This window comes from Thunnus albacares, chromosome 7 (assembly GCF_914725855.1).
Source record: "Thunnus albacares chromosome 7, fThuAlb1.1, whole genome shotgun sequence".
Lineage (NCBI taxonomy): Eukaryota > Metazoa > Chordata > Actinopteri > Scombriformes > Scombridae > Thunnus > Thunnus albacares.
In genome coordinates this window covers 4,596,707-4,613,871 of record NC_058112.1, presented here as the reverse complement: position 1 = coordinate 4,613,871, position 17,165 = coordinate 4,596,707, and the positions used below count along the sequence as shown (strand labels likewise).

At 38.8% G+C, this 17,165-nt stretch overlaps 2 protein-coding genes across 3 annotated transcripts in view; both read right to left on the bottom strand.

Moving 5' to 3' along the window:
- Positions 1-5,223: 5,223 nt before the first annotated feature.
- Positions 5,224-16,294, bottom strand: LOC122985248 (myosin heavy chain, fast skeletal muscle-like). 2 transcript variants are annotated; one of them, XM_044355729.1, is made up of 41 exons: positions 16,256-16,294; positions 15,998-16,038; positions 15,513-15,734; positions 15,294-15,437; positions 15,035-15,191; positions 14,919-14,946; positions 14,734-14,839; positions 14,552-14,644; positions 14,398-14,461; positions 14,216-14,314; positions 14,017-14,120; positions 13,749-13,887; positions 13,496-13,614; positions 12,965-13,114; positions 12,704-12,874; positions 12,310-12,613; positions 12,108-12,172; positions 11,915-12,002; positions 11,682-11,799; positions 11,471-11,594; positions 11,002-11,142; positions 10,661-10,912; positions 10,316-10,558; positions 10,055-10,231; positions 9,810-9,955; positions 9,621-9,711; positions 9,128-9,517; positions 8,891-9,017; positions 8,679-8,797; positions 8,390-8,586; positions 8,039-8,222; positions 7,770-7,935; positions 7,418-7,542; positions 6,998-7,306; positions 6,696-6,899; positions 6,459-6,584; positions 6,193-6,363; positions 5,988-6,092; positions 5,804-5,899; positions 5,554-5,685; positions 5,224-5,321 (listed from the first exon to the last, which is right to left on the bottom strand). In XM_044355729.1, the coding sequence occupies exons 3-41, from the start codon at positions 15,717-15,719 to the stop codon at positions 5,304-5,306; spliced, it is 5,799 nt and encodes a 1,932-aa protein (XP_044211664.1). In that variant the 5' UTR covers positions 15,720-15,734; positions 15,998-16,038; positions 16,256-16,294; the 3' UTR covers positions 5,224-5,303. The 2 variants fall into 2 exon arrangements, with proteins under 2 accessions (XP_044211664.1, XP_044211663.1); XM_044355728.1 differs by having other exon boundaries at positions 10,661-10,916; positions 11,006-11,142.
- Positions 5,500-17,165, bottom strand: part of LOC122985247 (myosin heavy chain, fast skeletal muscle-like) — a 28,314-nt gene continuing 16,648 nt past the window's right edge. Inside the window, exon 41 of the mRNA XM_044355726.1 lies at positions 5,500-5,553. Within this exon, the coding sequence (XP_044211661.1) occupies positions 5,515-5,553 (39 nt within the window). The 3' untranslated portion in view covers positions 5,500-5,514. The remainder of the gene's footprint in view (positions 5,554-17,165) is intronic.

Here is a 17,165-nt window from a genome sequence, read left to right as displayed (position 1 = left end):
TTTTTAGAAAAAAATCCTTAAAGGTTCTGTACCACACACTGCCATGTCTTCTTGAACTCCTTATATTGAATCCAGTTTGCTTACACATCAAAGGTTAAATCTGGGACACATGCCAAATATGGCATGGGTAACACTAAAAGCAGACATCCATCTATGTTTTGCTAGTGTTTACAACTTATGTTTTTGATTTCAGTCAGTAAAGGCAGTTCCAGTTTGTTTCTAAATATTTTTTGACAAGAAAACCCTTGAGCTGACTACAAGATCATTCAGCCGGGTTATGGTTTTCCTTAGATTGTAGTATAAAGCTAATATGCAACTTTAAATATTGTCAGTGATAACTATGGACAAGGATTTATTTGATGCATATTTTGTGCTAAATGTCAGTGTACTTGTAGGTTAGTTCATCAAACTCACCTTTAACTGCATCTGCTGCTCCATATGTCTTATCTGTAAAACTCAACTTCAGATTAGCACAGTGTCATCTACTTTACAACCTGGTGAGCCTTAAGGCTCTTTTTTGATTTCACTTTTTGATTTGACTTTGTCACTCAAATCATCAAATGCTGGATGTGCATTTATTAATTGGTTTATGAATTAGTGAGAAAATATTTGCATGAGTTCAGAAGTTCCCAAATCTAGGCCCAACTTTAGTGACTGAGACCATAATGACTCATTGAAAAAATCTACTGACTCAGTATTTTGTGAGAGAAGTTGAAGCTTTTTGAATGGGAGTCTATTGGAGCCAGCACCTGGCAGCCGTCAGTGGTATTGCACTTTTTTTTTCAATTTCAATTCAGTTTTATTCATGTAGTGCCAAATCATAACAAAAGTCATCTCAGGGCACTTTTCACATAGAGCAGGTCTAGACCGTACTTCTTAATTTACAGTTTACACTTCTGCATTGGCTTCAATTGTTTTTTTTATTTCATTTTTTTATTGCACGGTCAAAAAAGCACAACGTACTCAAGAGACTGTAGTTCATGACAAAAACAAAACAAAGAAAACTGAGCAAGCAACAACAATAATGAAAACAAAATAAATTACAAAATAGAAATAAATAATAATAAAAAAAAACAAGAGGTCAACCAGGAATTAAGGTACATAGATATTCATAAAGATATAGGACTTTTTGAATTTTACCACATTTTACATATTTTTTATATAGTGTTGTCTTAAAAAGCGACATTGGTGTAGGAAATGCTTTGCCAAAATAGTTAAATGATTTTTCCCAAATTCTGTTTTCTTGTCCTCCAGTTGGAGACCAAACTTTATCTTTTTGTATGTTCGGAATACTTTGATCATTATAGGTTATCCAACCTTGAAAAGCATCCCAAAAGGTCCTGGTTAATCTACAAGTGAAAAAAAGATGTTCTATTGTTTTATTGTCTGAGATACAGAAAGCACAAATATTTCAATCTAAATTATGCCTTTGGTGTAAGAAGTCATTATACAGGTAAATCTCATTCATCATTGGAAAATGAACTTCTTAAGGCCTTAGGTAGAACTGGAAAGGAGAGGTAACTAGTTCTTATCTTAACTATAAAATAACTGGTGTATTCTTTGAACATATGTTTCCTGTTCAAGGGTGATGGGAAACAAATTGAAGTGAGAATAGTCCATAATAATGTATTATTGAATTTTTATCCAAAAAGCTACATCCATCTATAACTAATAAAGGCTTATAGCCACAGAATAAGTCAACATGCCTTTGATTAAAAGAATAATTTCTTGCAGGGTTGCCTTAGTTAGGCAAGGCAAGGCAAGGCAAGTTGATTTGTTTAGCACATTTCAACAACAAGGTAACGAATGAATGTACTAAAAGGCAATATAACGACTGAAGTTAAATATTTAGGGATCTTAATTACAAAAGACAAAAATATTAGGGAAACATGTATTGTAGAAAATAATATACAGAAAAGTAGAAAATAATATACAGAAAAGTAGTCCTCCGTTTCCAATAATGGAGGACTTGTTGATGTAAAGCAGATAGCTTAACTGGTAGTTTAGAAATGTCTAAGTCACATCTTAATAAGAAACCTATGCCCCCAAACTTCCTGAAGATTTTAGACGGAAAATCAAACCAAAAGCTTTCACATTTTCTAATAAAAGTTTGTAACCATTTTAGTTTGATGGTATATTTCACTGGACCAAAGTCAATTGCGTTTAGACCCCCTTCCTCAACAGGTTTCACAATATCACCTCTCCTTAAATAATGATATTTATTTTTCCATATAAAGTTGAAGTTATCTGCATGGTATTAAGTAAAATATATTCAAGTCTCTGTGAAGCCAACTATTAAGAATAGTTCTATTTTTCTGTATATTATTTTCTACATTAGATGTTTCCCTAATATTTTTATCTTTTGTCATTAAGATCCCTAAACATTTAACTTCATTCATTACTGGGATATTATACACATTAGTCAGAGGGTGATCATAAATAGCCTCACACTTTTTCATATTTAAATGTAAACCAGAAGCTTTTGAAAACAGGGAGATCTCATTTCAGCCTTGTCGCCACAATAAAACATTGGCATTGTACATTTCTCTAAACCACGGATACATTGATTTTGTACGTTTCAACACATTAAATACGTAGCATTCAACATTTCAGCAATATGTATCATATCAACATTTCTAAAGTGACGTAGTTCACATGACATCTATATGTGCTGACTTTCATATTAGGAGGAGGAGGGGTTGGAGGATGGCTAGAAAGTCAAAGTTAAAGTAACTTAACTTTAAAGTTAAATTTAAAATTGTAGGTTTAACTTTAAAGTTAAAGTTACTTAGATGGAAGGTGGAAGAAAGCTGGAAAGGAGCAGAGAGCACGTTTTTAGAGCGCCTCGAAACCAATGCTCACTTCCTGTTTGAATCGCTAAAACTGGGTGCTTTTAGTGAGATGTTGGGACATTTGCAGCCGTTTTCTGGTGACAAAACCTGGCTAATATTGAAACGTAGAGATTCAATGTATGAAACATAGACATTCAATGTATCTGATCTTGCAGAAACATACAATGCCAACGTTTTATTATGGCGATTGGGTTGCTCATTTAGTGCTGCTGGAATCTGTGATGTGTTCTTTCAGAATAAAGTGGTGTCATCTGCTAGTTTACTAATAACCAATGAACTTCAATGAACTTTTAATGGTTGGATGTTTAAACTGTTTTTTTATGAGGATCGCTAATAATTCAGCTAGGAAGGAGCGCTAGGAATTGACACATCTGATATTTCAGGTGTTGCTAACCATAAATCTATTCTGGATTTACAACTACCATTTGGTTTAACCCATGAAAATTGACTAACATCTGGATTTGTGTCCCTCCAAACATATATTTGAGTATTGGAGTTAATAAAATCAAATAAAATGTTATTATACCAGTTAGTATTATATCTAGAAGGGCATCTACCCTGCCATTCATCAGATGTCAAATTTAGGTCCCCACCAGTCAAAATAAACTCAGTATGATAAACTACTTTATATTCAGAGATAACATCTGTCACTTTCAATAACAACAACTTGTTTTGGTTATTATTATTATATCCATAAAAAATTATCAAAATACAAAAGTTCCATCATCATTTAGCTCAACTGCAAGCCAATGACCATCCTCATCAGCTTTGAAAGTAACTACCTTCCCTGAACAGGATTTTATCTCCCACTGGCTTTACCGGAAGTTAGCATCAGCGTCGCAAGAATGCAGTAGGCTTTTTGCCCTTTATAAAATAAAAATACAGCTTTCCTCTTCACATTGTCTCTGAGACCCCATGCATTTAATGAAAAAAAAGATACAACTTGTTTTTAACATCAGCAATGCAACAAAATGCTGTTTTAAAATTCAGCGACAATTAACAGTAGAAATAAAAAACTAGCAGCTTTCTTAACTGTCCTTTGGAAGGAAAAAGAGTGAACGTTCCTCCTCTATAAAAAAAACCCCAACCCCCCCACCTTTAACTTGTATTTTCAGTATATCTCAGTCTTTAGCATAAATGTCGCGACCATTTATAATTCCAAAAGATCCACAGAAATATGCCTTTTCACCAGCCTTCCTTGCTTCCTTGAATCTGCAGCCAAAGTCTTTCCCTCTCCAGCTTTTCACCTTCGGTCAAATCCTCAGTGTAATGGATCCCTGCATCCTCACAGACCTGCAACTTCTCGGTCATCTTCCATATGCCATCTCTGAACAGGCGTTTGGTGAACTGTACAATCACCTGGCAGGTCTTCGATTCACCTCCTTCCTTCCCAGGCGATGCACGGTGTCCACATACACCTCCATTTTCTGGGACCATTCTGGGGTGATTTCCCCATGTAGCTTAATCACATCCTGCCTGATGTTTTCATCCATCTTCTTCATTCCTTTAATCCTCAAATTCAACCGTCATTTGTGCTGGTCCTGTTCTCTTGACCTCTCATTGAGCTCGTTGACTTCTTTCCATAGGGTTGCTGCATTGAACTCAAGTGACTTGGTAAGATTAGCAATCATCACTGTGTTTTGTGTCATCTTCGTGTCAAATTCTTCCATCTTTTGTTATTGGTTGTCAAAACTGGGGTGAAGAGCTTTAATGGCTGCTAACACATCAGTCAAGGACAGAAGCTGTTTGGCCATTTTTCGAGCAGGACAGAGTTCTCCTTTGGACAGGGTTACCGTTGGGCAAATGCTTATTATGCCAAGACTTTGTTTCTCTCCATTGCTTGCCGCAAACTCCACAGCCATCATATAATCATGTCCATCTTTCTGTGCCTTTGGTGCACTTTCTTGCTTATTTTGTTCCTTTGACATGTTCAGAATGTCAAGTTTAACTGTTCAGTGGGTGTAAAGTAACCAATGAATTACTTTGAGGAACTTTACACACGCTCTGAATATACATGACCACTTAGTCCGCCATCTTGCCCGGAACCGCCATTGGCTTCAGTTTCAAGCCCTGGTTGTTGCCGCTTCTACCGGACCTTATAGGATGGCAGAGCAGCTTCCTCTGCTGTTTGGATAGCAGATTATTTCCAATCATTCTCCCCACTGTAATTGTGTAGTGGGAGCTAGTCAATGTTGACTTTAAAATATCTCATACCCATACATCAAATTACACATTATGCAGCATAATTTATGCTGTACCTAGCCATTCCAATAAATATAGTAGAATTTTGTTTCACTGTGTCACAAATGATACAAATCTCACATTTGCTATATCTCAGGACACATTGAGATCAAAATAACACAAACAGCAATTTAAGATCAAAAACTATTTTATTGTGGTATATTTCACATCATATTATATGATTAGAAACAGCCCATCAGGTGGAGTGCTTTATTCTGCCTCTTTTCCCTGTGAAAATGTAAAACAAAAAATCAACACATAATTACATACAAACATTAAATACTCTACATACATATAGAGATTTTTTTGGTGGTTAATTTTTATTAAGCATAAGGAAATCATGGTAATTTTTTCCAGTTATGATTTATAAAGCAAACATCTGCTCTAAACTGTTGCATGAGAAACAAGAGTATTAGGAATTTCATTTGATTTGTTCTTCATGAAATGTGTATAGACTTACCTTGCCAGAGTCACGGCTCTTTGCTCTCATCTTGTTGACCTGGGACTCTGCAATGTCTGCACGCTCCTCAGCCTCCTCAAGCTCATGCTGGATCTTCCTGCACTTGGACAAATGAACATTGGCCTGCTCCTCCTGGAATACCGTAGAGATAGACATGTTTGAATGTCCAAAAACACAATAAGTCTGCTTTGTGTGAAAAATAACTGACACACTATCAAGTTTTCAGTGTTGAAAATTAACATGTCCTTACCGCTTCCTCAGACTGCCTCTTGTAGGCCTTCACCTTGAGCTGTAACTTGTCAACCAAATCCTGCAGCCTGGTAATGTTTTTCTTGTCCTCCTCAGTCTGTTATAAAAAGTAAATTTGATGTATAAATATTATCAGAATAACTGTTAGATTGAGTTGTACATGTTAAGTGTTAATGTGGCTGTACCTGGTAGGTGAGTTCCTTCACCCTCCTCTCATATTTGCGAACACCCTTAACAGCATCTGCTCCACGTCTTTGTTCAGCCTCAACCTCTGTCTCCAGCTCACGCACCTTCAAAAAAGCAGAAAATTCAGAAAATATTTAGAATGCATGCTTTATATGATTTCTTACATTTCTTCAACTGTGCATATTTGTAACATAACTGTCTTACCCTAGACTCGAGTTTCTGGAGCTGCTTCTTGCCACCCTTCATGGCCAGGTTCTCAGCCTCATCCAGGCGGTGCTGCAGGTCCTTAACAGCCACCTCCAGGTTCTTCTTCATCCTCTCCAGGTGAGCACTGGTGTCCTGCTCCTTCTTCAGCTCTTCAGCCATCATTGCAGCCTAGCATAGACAGCATTAAATGTTTATTAGAAAATATCTTGAAAAGGTGCATTTTACTTGAACTAAAATTAAGAACAAATAAAATGTTAACCTACATCAGTGATGGCCTTCTTGGCCTTCTCCTCTGCATTCCTTGCTTCCTGAACAGTGTCATCCACTTCACTCTGGATCTGAACCAAGTCAGTCTCAAGCTTCTTCTTAGTGTTCAGAAGGCTTGTGTTCTAAAAGATAAAAAATATTGTCACTTCAGTCATCAAATGCTAGTACACTCACTTATTTCAAAACTGTTTAGGTTTATGATTTGTAGAAAAAATAATTGAAGAAATATTCACCTGAGAGTGCAGAAGTCCAACACGCTCACTGGCATCCACCAGCTCCTGCTCAGCAATTTTGCGGCTTCTCTCTGTCTGCTCCAGAGCAGCCCTAAGTTCTTCAATTTCAGCCACCATGAGACCGTTTCTGCGTTCCACCATAGCAGCTTGTTCCTTGACATCATCCTGGGCTCTGACAGCATCATCAAGGTGCAATTGTGCATCCTGATGAAAAAGTTTCAGGGAAATATTTACATCAATACGAAAATGTAGATGCGCCTAATGACCATAGTCTGTGCAACAATAACTTTGTATTACAATACCTTCAGCTGTGACTGCACATTCCTCAACTGCTTCTGGGACTCAGCAGCCTGGCGATTGGCATGGCTCAGCTGAATCTCCATCTCGTTCAGATCTCCCTCCATCTTCTTCTTGATTCTCAGGGCATCGTTTCTGCTTCTGACCTCAGAATCCAGAGTGCTCTGCATGGAGTCAATCACCCTCTGGCTGTTCCTCTTGATCTGCTCCATCTCCTCATCTTTCTCTGCCAGCTTCCTGTCCACCTCACCTTTAATCTGGTTGAGCTCCAGCTGGACGCGCAGGATCTTAGACTCTTCATGTTCCAGAGTTCCCTAATGATATCAGAGAATAAAATGTTCATCTCTGCCTTTAGACATTGTATAATATATTTATCCATTATTTGAAATTTTGTTTCAGAAGATGTCCCCTAAAAATGTTTTTACCTCAGCCTCTTCAAGAGCTGTCTGGATCTCAGCCTTCTCTGTCTCCACCTGCTTCTTGGACTTCTCCAGCTCATGGATGCTCTTGCCAGTCTCACCAATCTGTTCAGTCAGATCTGAGATCTCCTCTGCAGAGAGACAGATGTGTTTGATATCTTTAAGCCTTAAAATGTAAAATATATACTGTACCAGTCAAAGGTTTGGACACACCTTGGACGCACTTTCTCATTCAAGTAAATGGGAAGGTGTGTTGAAACGTCTGACTGGTACTGTAAATACTTTATTGTGCCATATAAACATATGCGTTGAAAATCAATCTAACTATAGTTGCTAACACAATCTGGTAGGAACTCACGTTGCAGGTTCTTGTTTTCACGCTTCATGGTCTCCAGCTGATCCAGAGCTTCCTCGTAAGAGTTCTTCATCTTGAACATCTCAGTGCTGAGAGAACGAGCCTCCTTCTGAGCTCCTTCAAGCTCTGCCTGACCCTCCTCATACTTTTGTTTCCACTCTGCCAACACCTAAATGACACAATTTATACAGTAGGCTTACTTATTAATAAATACAATGAAAAATAATTGTCATTGTCTTTGTTTTTTGGTCATACTAAATAAATGGTGGTACCTTGTCAAAGTTCCTCTGCTTCTTGTCCAGGTTGGCGGCCAGCCCATTAGCCCTCTCCACGTCAATCATGAGGTCCTCCACCTCACTCTGGAGCCTCTGTTTGGTTTTCTCCAGAGAAGCACACTTGGAGTTCACAGCCTCAATCTGCTCCTCAGCCTCCTGAAGGCGCTGGGCAAGCTTTTTCCTGTTAAAAACATGGGAATTTTGTTTCTCTGTCAAGGATTTACACAAGACTCTGTGAGTTTTGTGAGTGTTTAAATGTGTTTAAAGTATTGATTCAAATACTATTGTCAGTTGAGCTACACTATGATGCTAGACTTGTGGCCAATTAATTGTTTAAATTTTACTCACTTGGCCTCCTCAAGCTCCTCAGTGCGCTGGATAGCATCAGTTTCATACTTAGTTCTCCACTGAGCCACCTCACTGTTGGCCTTGGACATTCCACGCTGCAGCTCAGCCTTGGCCTCCTGCTCCTCTTCAAACTGCTCCCTCAGCAGATCACAGTCATGGCGGGCTGATTGCAGTCCATGGGCAAGAGCATTCTTGGCCTGGTATCAGAAATATTATTGAATGTGCAAAATTTCTAAATAACAAGCATAAATACTACCCTTTTTACATTCTTATTTCAAGTTTCTTTTACCTTAACCTCCTCTTCAATATGTCTCTTCAGCTCCTCAATCTGCTGTGTGAAGGCCTGTTTGCCTCTGGTCAGCTGGGAGACTAGAGCTTCTTTCTCTTCAATTTGACGGCCAAACTCACCTGGTGTGAAAATTGTCATTAAACATTACTTTATGTCCAATTTCTCAGTTATACACTGCAGGTCACTGTAGTCGAATGCTGTTTCATACATACCATTTTCTGTCAGGAGACGTGCTTTCTGTGCACCCACATCATTGATTTGACGGAGATTTTCATCATTCTTGGTCTTCAGTTCACTAAGTTGGTCCTCAAGGGTACGGCACAGCTTTTCAAGATTTCCCTAATGAGGAAAAATTTTCGGTATCACAGAACAGATTTTATTTATGATACTAATTACTTGCTGTACTACTTAGGATATTAGCTTAAAACACAGTGTAATGTATCATGTACCTTTGCTTTAGCAACAGCTTCCATGTTGCTGGAGAGGTCATCAATCTCCATCTTGTATTCACTCTTTTCCTTCTCAAGCTTCTGCTTGACACGCTGGAGGTTGTCGATCTGCTCACCCAGCTCAGCAACGCTGTCAGCCTGCTTCTTGCGCAGAGCAGCAGCAGTGGCCTCATGCTGCAGGGTGGCTTCCTCAAGGTCACGACGGACCTTCTGGAACTCAGCCTCGCGCTTCTTGTTCATCTCAATCTGAGCAGCAGTGGCACCACCGGCCTCCTCCAGCCTCTCACTGATCTCCTCAAGTTCCCTGGAGAGATCAGCTCTCTGCTTCTCAACCTTGGCACGAGCAGCACGCTCAGCCTCAATCTCCTCCTCCAGTTCCTCAATACGGGCCTGTTGAATGTAGATGTGTTGTCTTTCAGTAAACTTTCACTTTTAAAACATACAGCAGGAAATGTACAGAGAAATATTTTATGTAACACTGTATGTGAGTCACCTGAAGCTCCTTGATCTTCTTCTGAAGCTGAGCACCCATTGACTGCTCATCCTCAATCTTGCTAAGGAGCTGACTAGTTTCAAAGTCCTTCCTGTGAAAATAAAAGAGTGCAGAGTAAGACTTTATCCATGCTGTTGGCCATGTCTAGAAACCTTATCATTATTTTAGAGATGAAAACAATTATTTTACTTTTTAATTTTCTCCTCAGACTGCTGCTTGTCATTCTCAAGATCCATGATGGATTCCTGGGCCAGTTTCAGATCACCCTCAAGCTTCCTCTTGGCTCTCTCCAGGTCCATACGCAGCTTCTTCTCTTGCTCCAAAGAACCCTCAAGCTGCACATTAATACGTAGTTAGTTATATGTATATAGTGTGTAAGTATCTCGTTCAAGAAGAACCTTGTTTTGTCAATCGAAGTGACTTTATTAACTTACATCATCCACTTGCTGCTCAAGCTTGGTCTTTGACTTGGTCAGAGTGTTGACTTTGTCTTCCTCAGCCTGCAGGTCATCAAGAGTCTGCTGATGAGCCTCCTGAAGGGCTTTCTTCTCCTTGGTCAGCTTAGCAATGCTCTCATCCTGAGAGGCCATCTCCTCAGTCAGATTCTTTACCTAAGTTTGCAAGAAAGATGTTGTTATCAATCATTAACTTTGATAATGTTACTTGATCTGCTATATATAGTAATATTCACAAACCTTGTTCTCAGTGGCATGTTTCTCCTTTTCCACTTTGGCCAAGGTCAGCTCCAGGTCATCAATATCCTTCTTGAGCTCAGAGCATTCATCCTCCAGCTTTCTCTTCTTGCCAGTAAGCTCAGCATTGATTTCCTCTTCATCCTCCAGTCTCTCAGTTGTCTCTTTGAGTTTGGCCTCCAGCTGAATCTTACTCTTGATAAGTCCCTCACATCTCTCCTCAGCATCTGACAGATTCTCTGATTCCTAGTTCACATTGGGAAAAAGATGTTAGCACATCAACAGTTTACAGACACAAACTGAAAAAAGGGTTAGGGGTTTGCTGTTGTTCTTTTGGTGTCTACGTACAGATGCTACTTGCAGCTGCAGATCGTTCTTCTCCTGCAGGAGAGACACCATCTTTTCCTCCAGTTCCTTCTTCTTGGCCAGAGCGGTAGCCAAGTCGTTTTGCATCTTCTCATAGTTCTCCTTCATCTGCATCAGCTCCTTCTCAGTTTCAGCACTCTTCAGCAGAGGCTTGATCTTGTAGTACACCTTCATCCATGGCCAGTGTTTGACATTCATGAATGAACGTACGTTGTACTGGATTGTAAAGATGGCCTCCCTGCGTACAGAAAGTTGCTGTTATGGACAATGTTGTTTGTGAATTTTTCATATGATGACTGTGTGTAGGATTAGCTATTTTAAACATGCCTCCTTTCCATCATCTTCACAAACTCCTTTCTCATGAGGAACCCACGGCAGGCAGCCTGAGTCATGGTGACAAGAGATGCCAATTTTTCATCTCTCATTTCCTCAAGGGTACCCAGCAGACCAGCCTTGAAGAACACCTAAACAAACAGAAAATTACAAATGAATGTTTGCACAATAAAGTTAAACATTGAAACTGGGATGAAAACAGAGATCACACCTCACACTATGTAAAACAAAGAAAGAGGATTTTCACCTACATAACCTTTCAAAATATGTTTTCATGAATGGCCCCATCCTGGGGGCTCTGGATCTAAACCAATGGTTAATTACTTTTTCCCTCACCCATTCTTACTTTGCACCAAATTCATGAAAATTGGGCTAGTAACAAAACCTAATAAACAAAGCGAACAACTTAACCTCATGTGTAATTATGCAAAAGTAAAATAAGGAAAACAAAGTGCTTACCTTGGTGTGTCCAAATCTGTACTGGTCATGATCAACATCGATCGAACCAAGCAGCTTCTCTGCAGCCTTCTTGTTGTCAATGAACTGGCCCTCAGGGATGACGCTGGCATTCAGTACCTTGTACCTTTTCATTAGAGAGTTAATGGTCAGTGTAAGGATTTTGTAGTTTTTGTCAATTATTAGAAGATGTTAAGAACATATTCATTGATACCTCTGCTTGAAGTCACCATAGAGGATTCTGCTGGGGAAACCTTTTCTGCAGATTCTGATACCCTCCAGCACACCGTTACACCTGAGCTGGTGGATGACCAGGAAGTTCTCCATCAGACCTGTAAGAAAGACATAATCACTTATTCATTTTTTGAATAGTTATTGTCCTTGTTAAAGCAGCACAAAATTATGTAAACCATACCAAGAAGATTTAAGATTACATTATCTATGTACCTGGAGTCTTTGACTCATTGGGAATCAGACAGCGCACAAAGTGAGGATGGGTGCTCCTCAAGTTAGTCATCAGCTTGCCCAAGTTCTCCTGTAGATCCAAAACAGTAAATCTTGTCATAAAATGTAACACACGTGAGTTTGAGTATAAACTGAGATATAATGTTATGCCTAGGTTTGCAATGTTAAACCTTACCCTAAACTGTGAAGACACAGTCTGCATAGAACCACCCTTCTTCTTGCCTCCCTTCTTTCCGGTATCTGTTGATAATTTTAAATAGAAAACATTTTGTTAGAAAGAGACTTCATATTTCCATGAACACATTATACAGTTAGTTAAAATACACAGTGTCTATAACCATAAAAGATGTTTTAGCTTGATATTGTAAAGGTCATACCCTCAGCAGCAGCAGGAGGATACAGAAGAGCCAAAAGTTTAACTGAAGACTTCTGGTACAGCTGTACAACAGAGTCATTCAGTGGGTCCTTGTTCTTGTCAAGCCAGCCACTGATATTGTAGTCCACAGTACCAGCATAGTGCACCAGGGAGAAGTGGGCCTCAGCCTTGCCCTTGGCTGGCTTTGGCTTCTCAAATGCTTTATTTTTGCCAAGATGCTGGTCATACAGCTTGTTCTTGAAGGATGTGTCTGTGGCCTTGGGGAACATGCACTCCTCTTCAAGGATGGAGAAGATGCCCATGGGCTTTAAAAAAGTAGGAAGAAGTTTGTCATTAAAGAATACATGAAGTTATATTAATAACAATGACATAGAATCACAAAAGTAAGTGCTTACCTTTTCAATCAGCTCAATACAGGCAGCCAAGTCCATGCCAAAGTCAATGAACTCCCAGATAATGCCCTCCTTCTTGTACTCTTCTTGCTCCAGCACAAACATGTGGTGGTTGAAGAACTGTTGCAATTTCTCATTGGTGAAGTTGATGCACAGTTGTTCCAATGTGTTGAACTGTGAGGGAGAAAGGATTAGGGTGATCAATAGAAATCAATAAAAATACCTTGTCATAAACAAATCAGCTTTGTTAGGAATGAACCTTACATCAAAGATTTCAAAGCCAGCAATATCCAGGACACCAATGAAGAACTGCCTGGGCTGTTTAGTGTCCAACATCTGGTTGATACGGATGACCATCCACAAGAACATCCTCTCATAGATAGACTTTGCAAGGGCAGTCACTGAGTTCAGCACCTGAAAAAAGAACAGAGAAAAGATATGATTTATTTATTCAAATCAGTCAGCTATTCTGTAATATACTGAATTACTGATAGTCTGAACTTCTTCTAATGACAGAAATGAGACAAAAGAATGAAATACAACAATATAGCCTAATTCATATCAATTTCATATTTTTCTTGGAATACTTGGAATCCATTTGTGCATTTTTATGATACAAAGAATTTATCAAAAGTAGAACTAACTTGCGTACTGCATGTTACAAATCTGTGAGGGACTAACAAAACTTTGCCAGGTTTTCCCTAATAAAGTTTCTGCTGAATAACTTCATTGGTGCTAACTTGACTCTGTTTTAACATAAATATAACTTGTAAATTAATAGAAGAAGTTGATTACCTGAGGTACAGTCTGTCCCTTGGTGACAAACTCATTTCCGACCTTCACTCTGGGATAGCACAGAGCCTTCAGCATGTCAGCAGAGTTTAGACCCAACAAGTAAGCAACCTTGTCAGCATCTGAAAATAGTTTTATAGTTAATAATACAGTATGTGACAGAGATTGTCGGTAATGACATAACAGAAACCAGTCTGGTAAAGGACCTTACCACTTTTCTCAAGCTATTCAATTTGAGATAACACTCAATACTCACCCTCTGTGCCATCAGGCTCAGCCTGCTCCTCACGCTGCTTCTGCTTGAACTTCATGTTACCATGGTGGATGACAGCACCAGTCATTTTATAGATGCTCATCTTCTCCTCATTACTGAAGCCCAGGATATCAATAGCATTCTGTGTGCAAAGGAGGTGTCCATATGAAACACATACACTTAATAAAATGTGATTATTTAAAAAACTTGTTTTTATGTTGCATTTAATACATAAAATATTTTAACATATTTTGAAGATGAGATCACTTACATCGGTGGCATCCAGCTCCTCTTTGTCATCAATGCTGGCCACTGTGATCTGACCCATGCTGATCATGGGGAAGTCATAGGGGTTGGTTGAAATGAGTGACATTTCTGGAGATCAAAAAAGGGTGAAATGTTCATCATATTATGTTTCATATTAATAATATAAGTAAGTCTAACATTGTATAACGACTCAGTCTGCTTACCAATCAGCTCAGGCTTGTGGTTGGTCATCATCTGGTAGAAGATGTGGTAGCCTCTCTCATCAGGAAGCTGGAATGTCACTCTAGACTTCTCCAGCAGATCTACAAATGTTGTTCATGAGTCACAATTTGGCCAACTTTCAGTTTAAGTTATATGTATTTAGTTATAAGAATTTGTGACTTACATGTCTCAATATCAGCACTAGCCAATTTGCCAGTTGTTCCGAAATGGATTCTGATGAATTTACCCTGTTTGGAACAAAGGAACATTTAACGTTCTTCCACCTGGGCAATGTGCAACAAGACCTTTCTCATGTGAAGAAATCGCTCCATACTTACAAAACGAGAAGAGTTGTCATTTCTCACAGTTTTGGCGTTACCATAGGCCTCCAGCAAGGGATTGGCTGCAATAATCTGATCCTCCAGTGACCCCTACAATCCAGGATTAGAGTTGATATCAGCAAAGGACTGTATTTTTTCTCCTGGAAACATATTCTATAATTTTAGGAATGTTAACATACCTGCATCTTTCCTGTGTCCTTCTTCTTGTCTCCACCAACTGAGATTGTTGCAAAGTACTGGATGACACGCTTGGTGTTCACAGTCTTTCCAGCACCAGATTCTCCACTGGATATAGACACAGACTCATAAGAATTTGATCAAGATATTTGATTATATAGTAAAATTCAACAAATGTAACACTTACGTGATCAAGACAGACTGGTTCTCCCTATCTGTAAAAATGAAAAACAAAGCAATTAACTGTATTTCTGCAAAAGAAACCTCCCTGTACTGATAAATTCTACATTGTTAAGGACATACCAGTAAGCATGAACTGATAAGCGTTGTCAGAGACAGAGAAGATGTGGGGTGGAGCCTCCATACGCTTCTTGCCTCTATAGGCGCTTACAACTTCAGCATCGTACACTGGGAGCCACTTGTAGGGGTTCACAGTGGCGCAGAACAACCCAGAGTAGGTCTGAAAGTGATCATGGAGACATTACAGTTAACTTCATGTTTTCTACAAGCACTGTAGAGTAATTTTCAATATTTCTATTTGCTCAGTATCAGATTGTCTTACGTAGATCATCCATGCTGCATAACGCTCTTTGAGGTTATACAAGACAGAGGCTTCATTGAGATGGGTCATCATGGCCATGTCCTCAATTTTGTCGAACTTGGGAGGGTTCATTGGACAGACGTCATCTTCTTTAACTGTCTTCTCCTGGAACAGGACATTGTTCACAATGACAACTGATCACATTTATCTCCCATTTGAGTCAGACTGTATGATACCAACCTCCTCTGTGTCCAGGACTTTGACGGTGACTTTGCCACCCTCTTTTTTGAGTATTGTTGCCTTCAAGTACAGCTCTTTGGCATCGACCACATAGCAGGCTGTCTTGGCATCAAATGGTTTGTTTTGAGCCTCAATTCTCTCCTTCTCTGGTTTACGGAGATAAATGGCAGCTTTGCCATAAACGGCCATTTCCGCGTCTGTACTCATGGTGGCAGCTGTTGTCTGTGAGGTAATTACAAAGAAGAGTAAGTGAGTCTCGTCTTAAAACTCCTTCACTGCTCGAGTCTGAACAGCCCTGAATAACCAAGTTCAACTAAATAATTAACAGAAAAGTGATTTCATCATAGCTCATTCAAAATTATTTTCTAGACAGTGATGAGAAGTGATAATATTAACAGTAATCTCAATTTTCAAAAAATGGATGGACCAAAACTGGATGAATTGTTTCACATATCTACAAATTATAAGTGGAAAGTTGTTCATACCTGACCCTCTCTCTTTCAAAAGTCTGTTATATTCCACAATCCTGTTGAAAACATATCACATATTTGTAGTTCAAAATTAAAGGTCTGCTCAACAAATGTATTAATAATAATTAGTATTGAATTCAATTCAACAGCTTTATTGGCATGAACAAAAAACTTGTTGCCAAAGCAGTTTACAAATGTTAGTATTTAAATGTTGTTTTAAATAAGGAATATATTGAAATGCTCCTAAGCATAGCACATAGAAGATATACTTACCACAAGCAGGTGTCTTCAAGGGTCCCGTACCACACACTGACGTGTTGTCTTGGACTCCTTTTATTGTATCCAGCGTGCTTACACAGCAAAAGTTAAATATGGGACACATGCCAAATGTGGTGTGGGCAACACTAAAAGCAGGCATCCATCCATGTGTTGATAGTGTATACCCCTTATGTTTTTGATGTCAATCAGTAAAGGCAGCTCCAGTTCCTTTCTAAATATTTTCTTGACAAAATTAAGAGTTATTGTTTTTTTTTTTTAGATCTTTAAACTTTTTTTCATGACCTGACAATACCAGGTTTCATAATATCGGTAGGAAGGAAATTTTATTTTTTACATGACTTCTAATAACAATTTTTATTAATATTGGGATCTCCAAATAGCTTCTTATCATATTCCGTGGCCTTGGCCATGATTAACACTTTATCTAACAGATTGCATTTCAGCCACATTTTCCAGTTGTTCATGTCACACATGACACAAACAAGGTTTCATTTTAATCAAAACAGCTGTCTACACAGGCTGTGTAGCAGCTCACATTTCATGAGCGTTTTATGAGCATAAGAATGACCCCAAGTATCTTTTTAGGCTTCAAGTCTATTTTCTGCCTTTCTACACACATAACTTCATAGAAAGGCTTTCACTTTAAAGTGTTAGTCCTTCGATTGTGACGCAGCCCAGTGGCACATTACGTCATGATTATTCATCACTGTTGTAAGTTGTGCACATATGAATCATCTCATCTTTTTCAATTGCTGAAATATTCTCTTTGAGTATTTGTCAAATAGTAATAATTCCATTACAATGATTCCAAGACATGTTCTCCTGATGTACCTAATAGTGCAGGATGGGAAAGAAACCCCATCAGTGTATGGGTCTCATCAGAGAATCTTCCTAATTTTCCAGA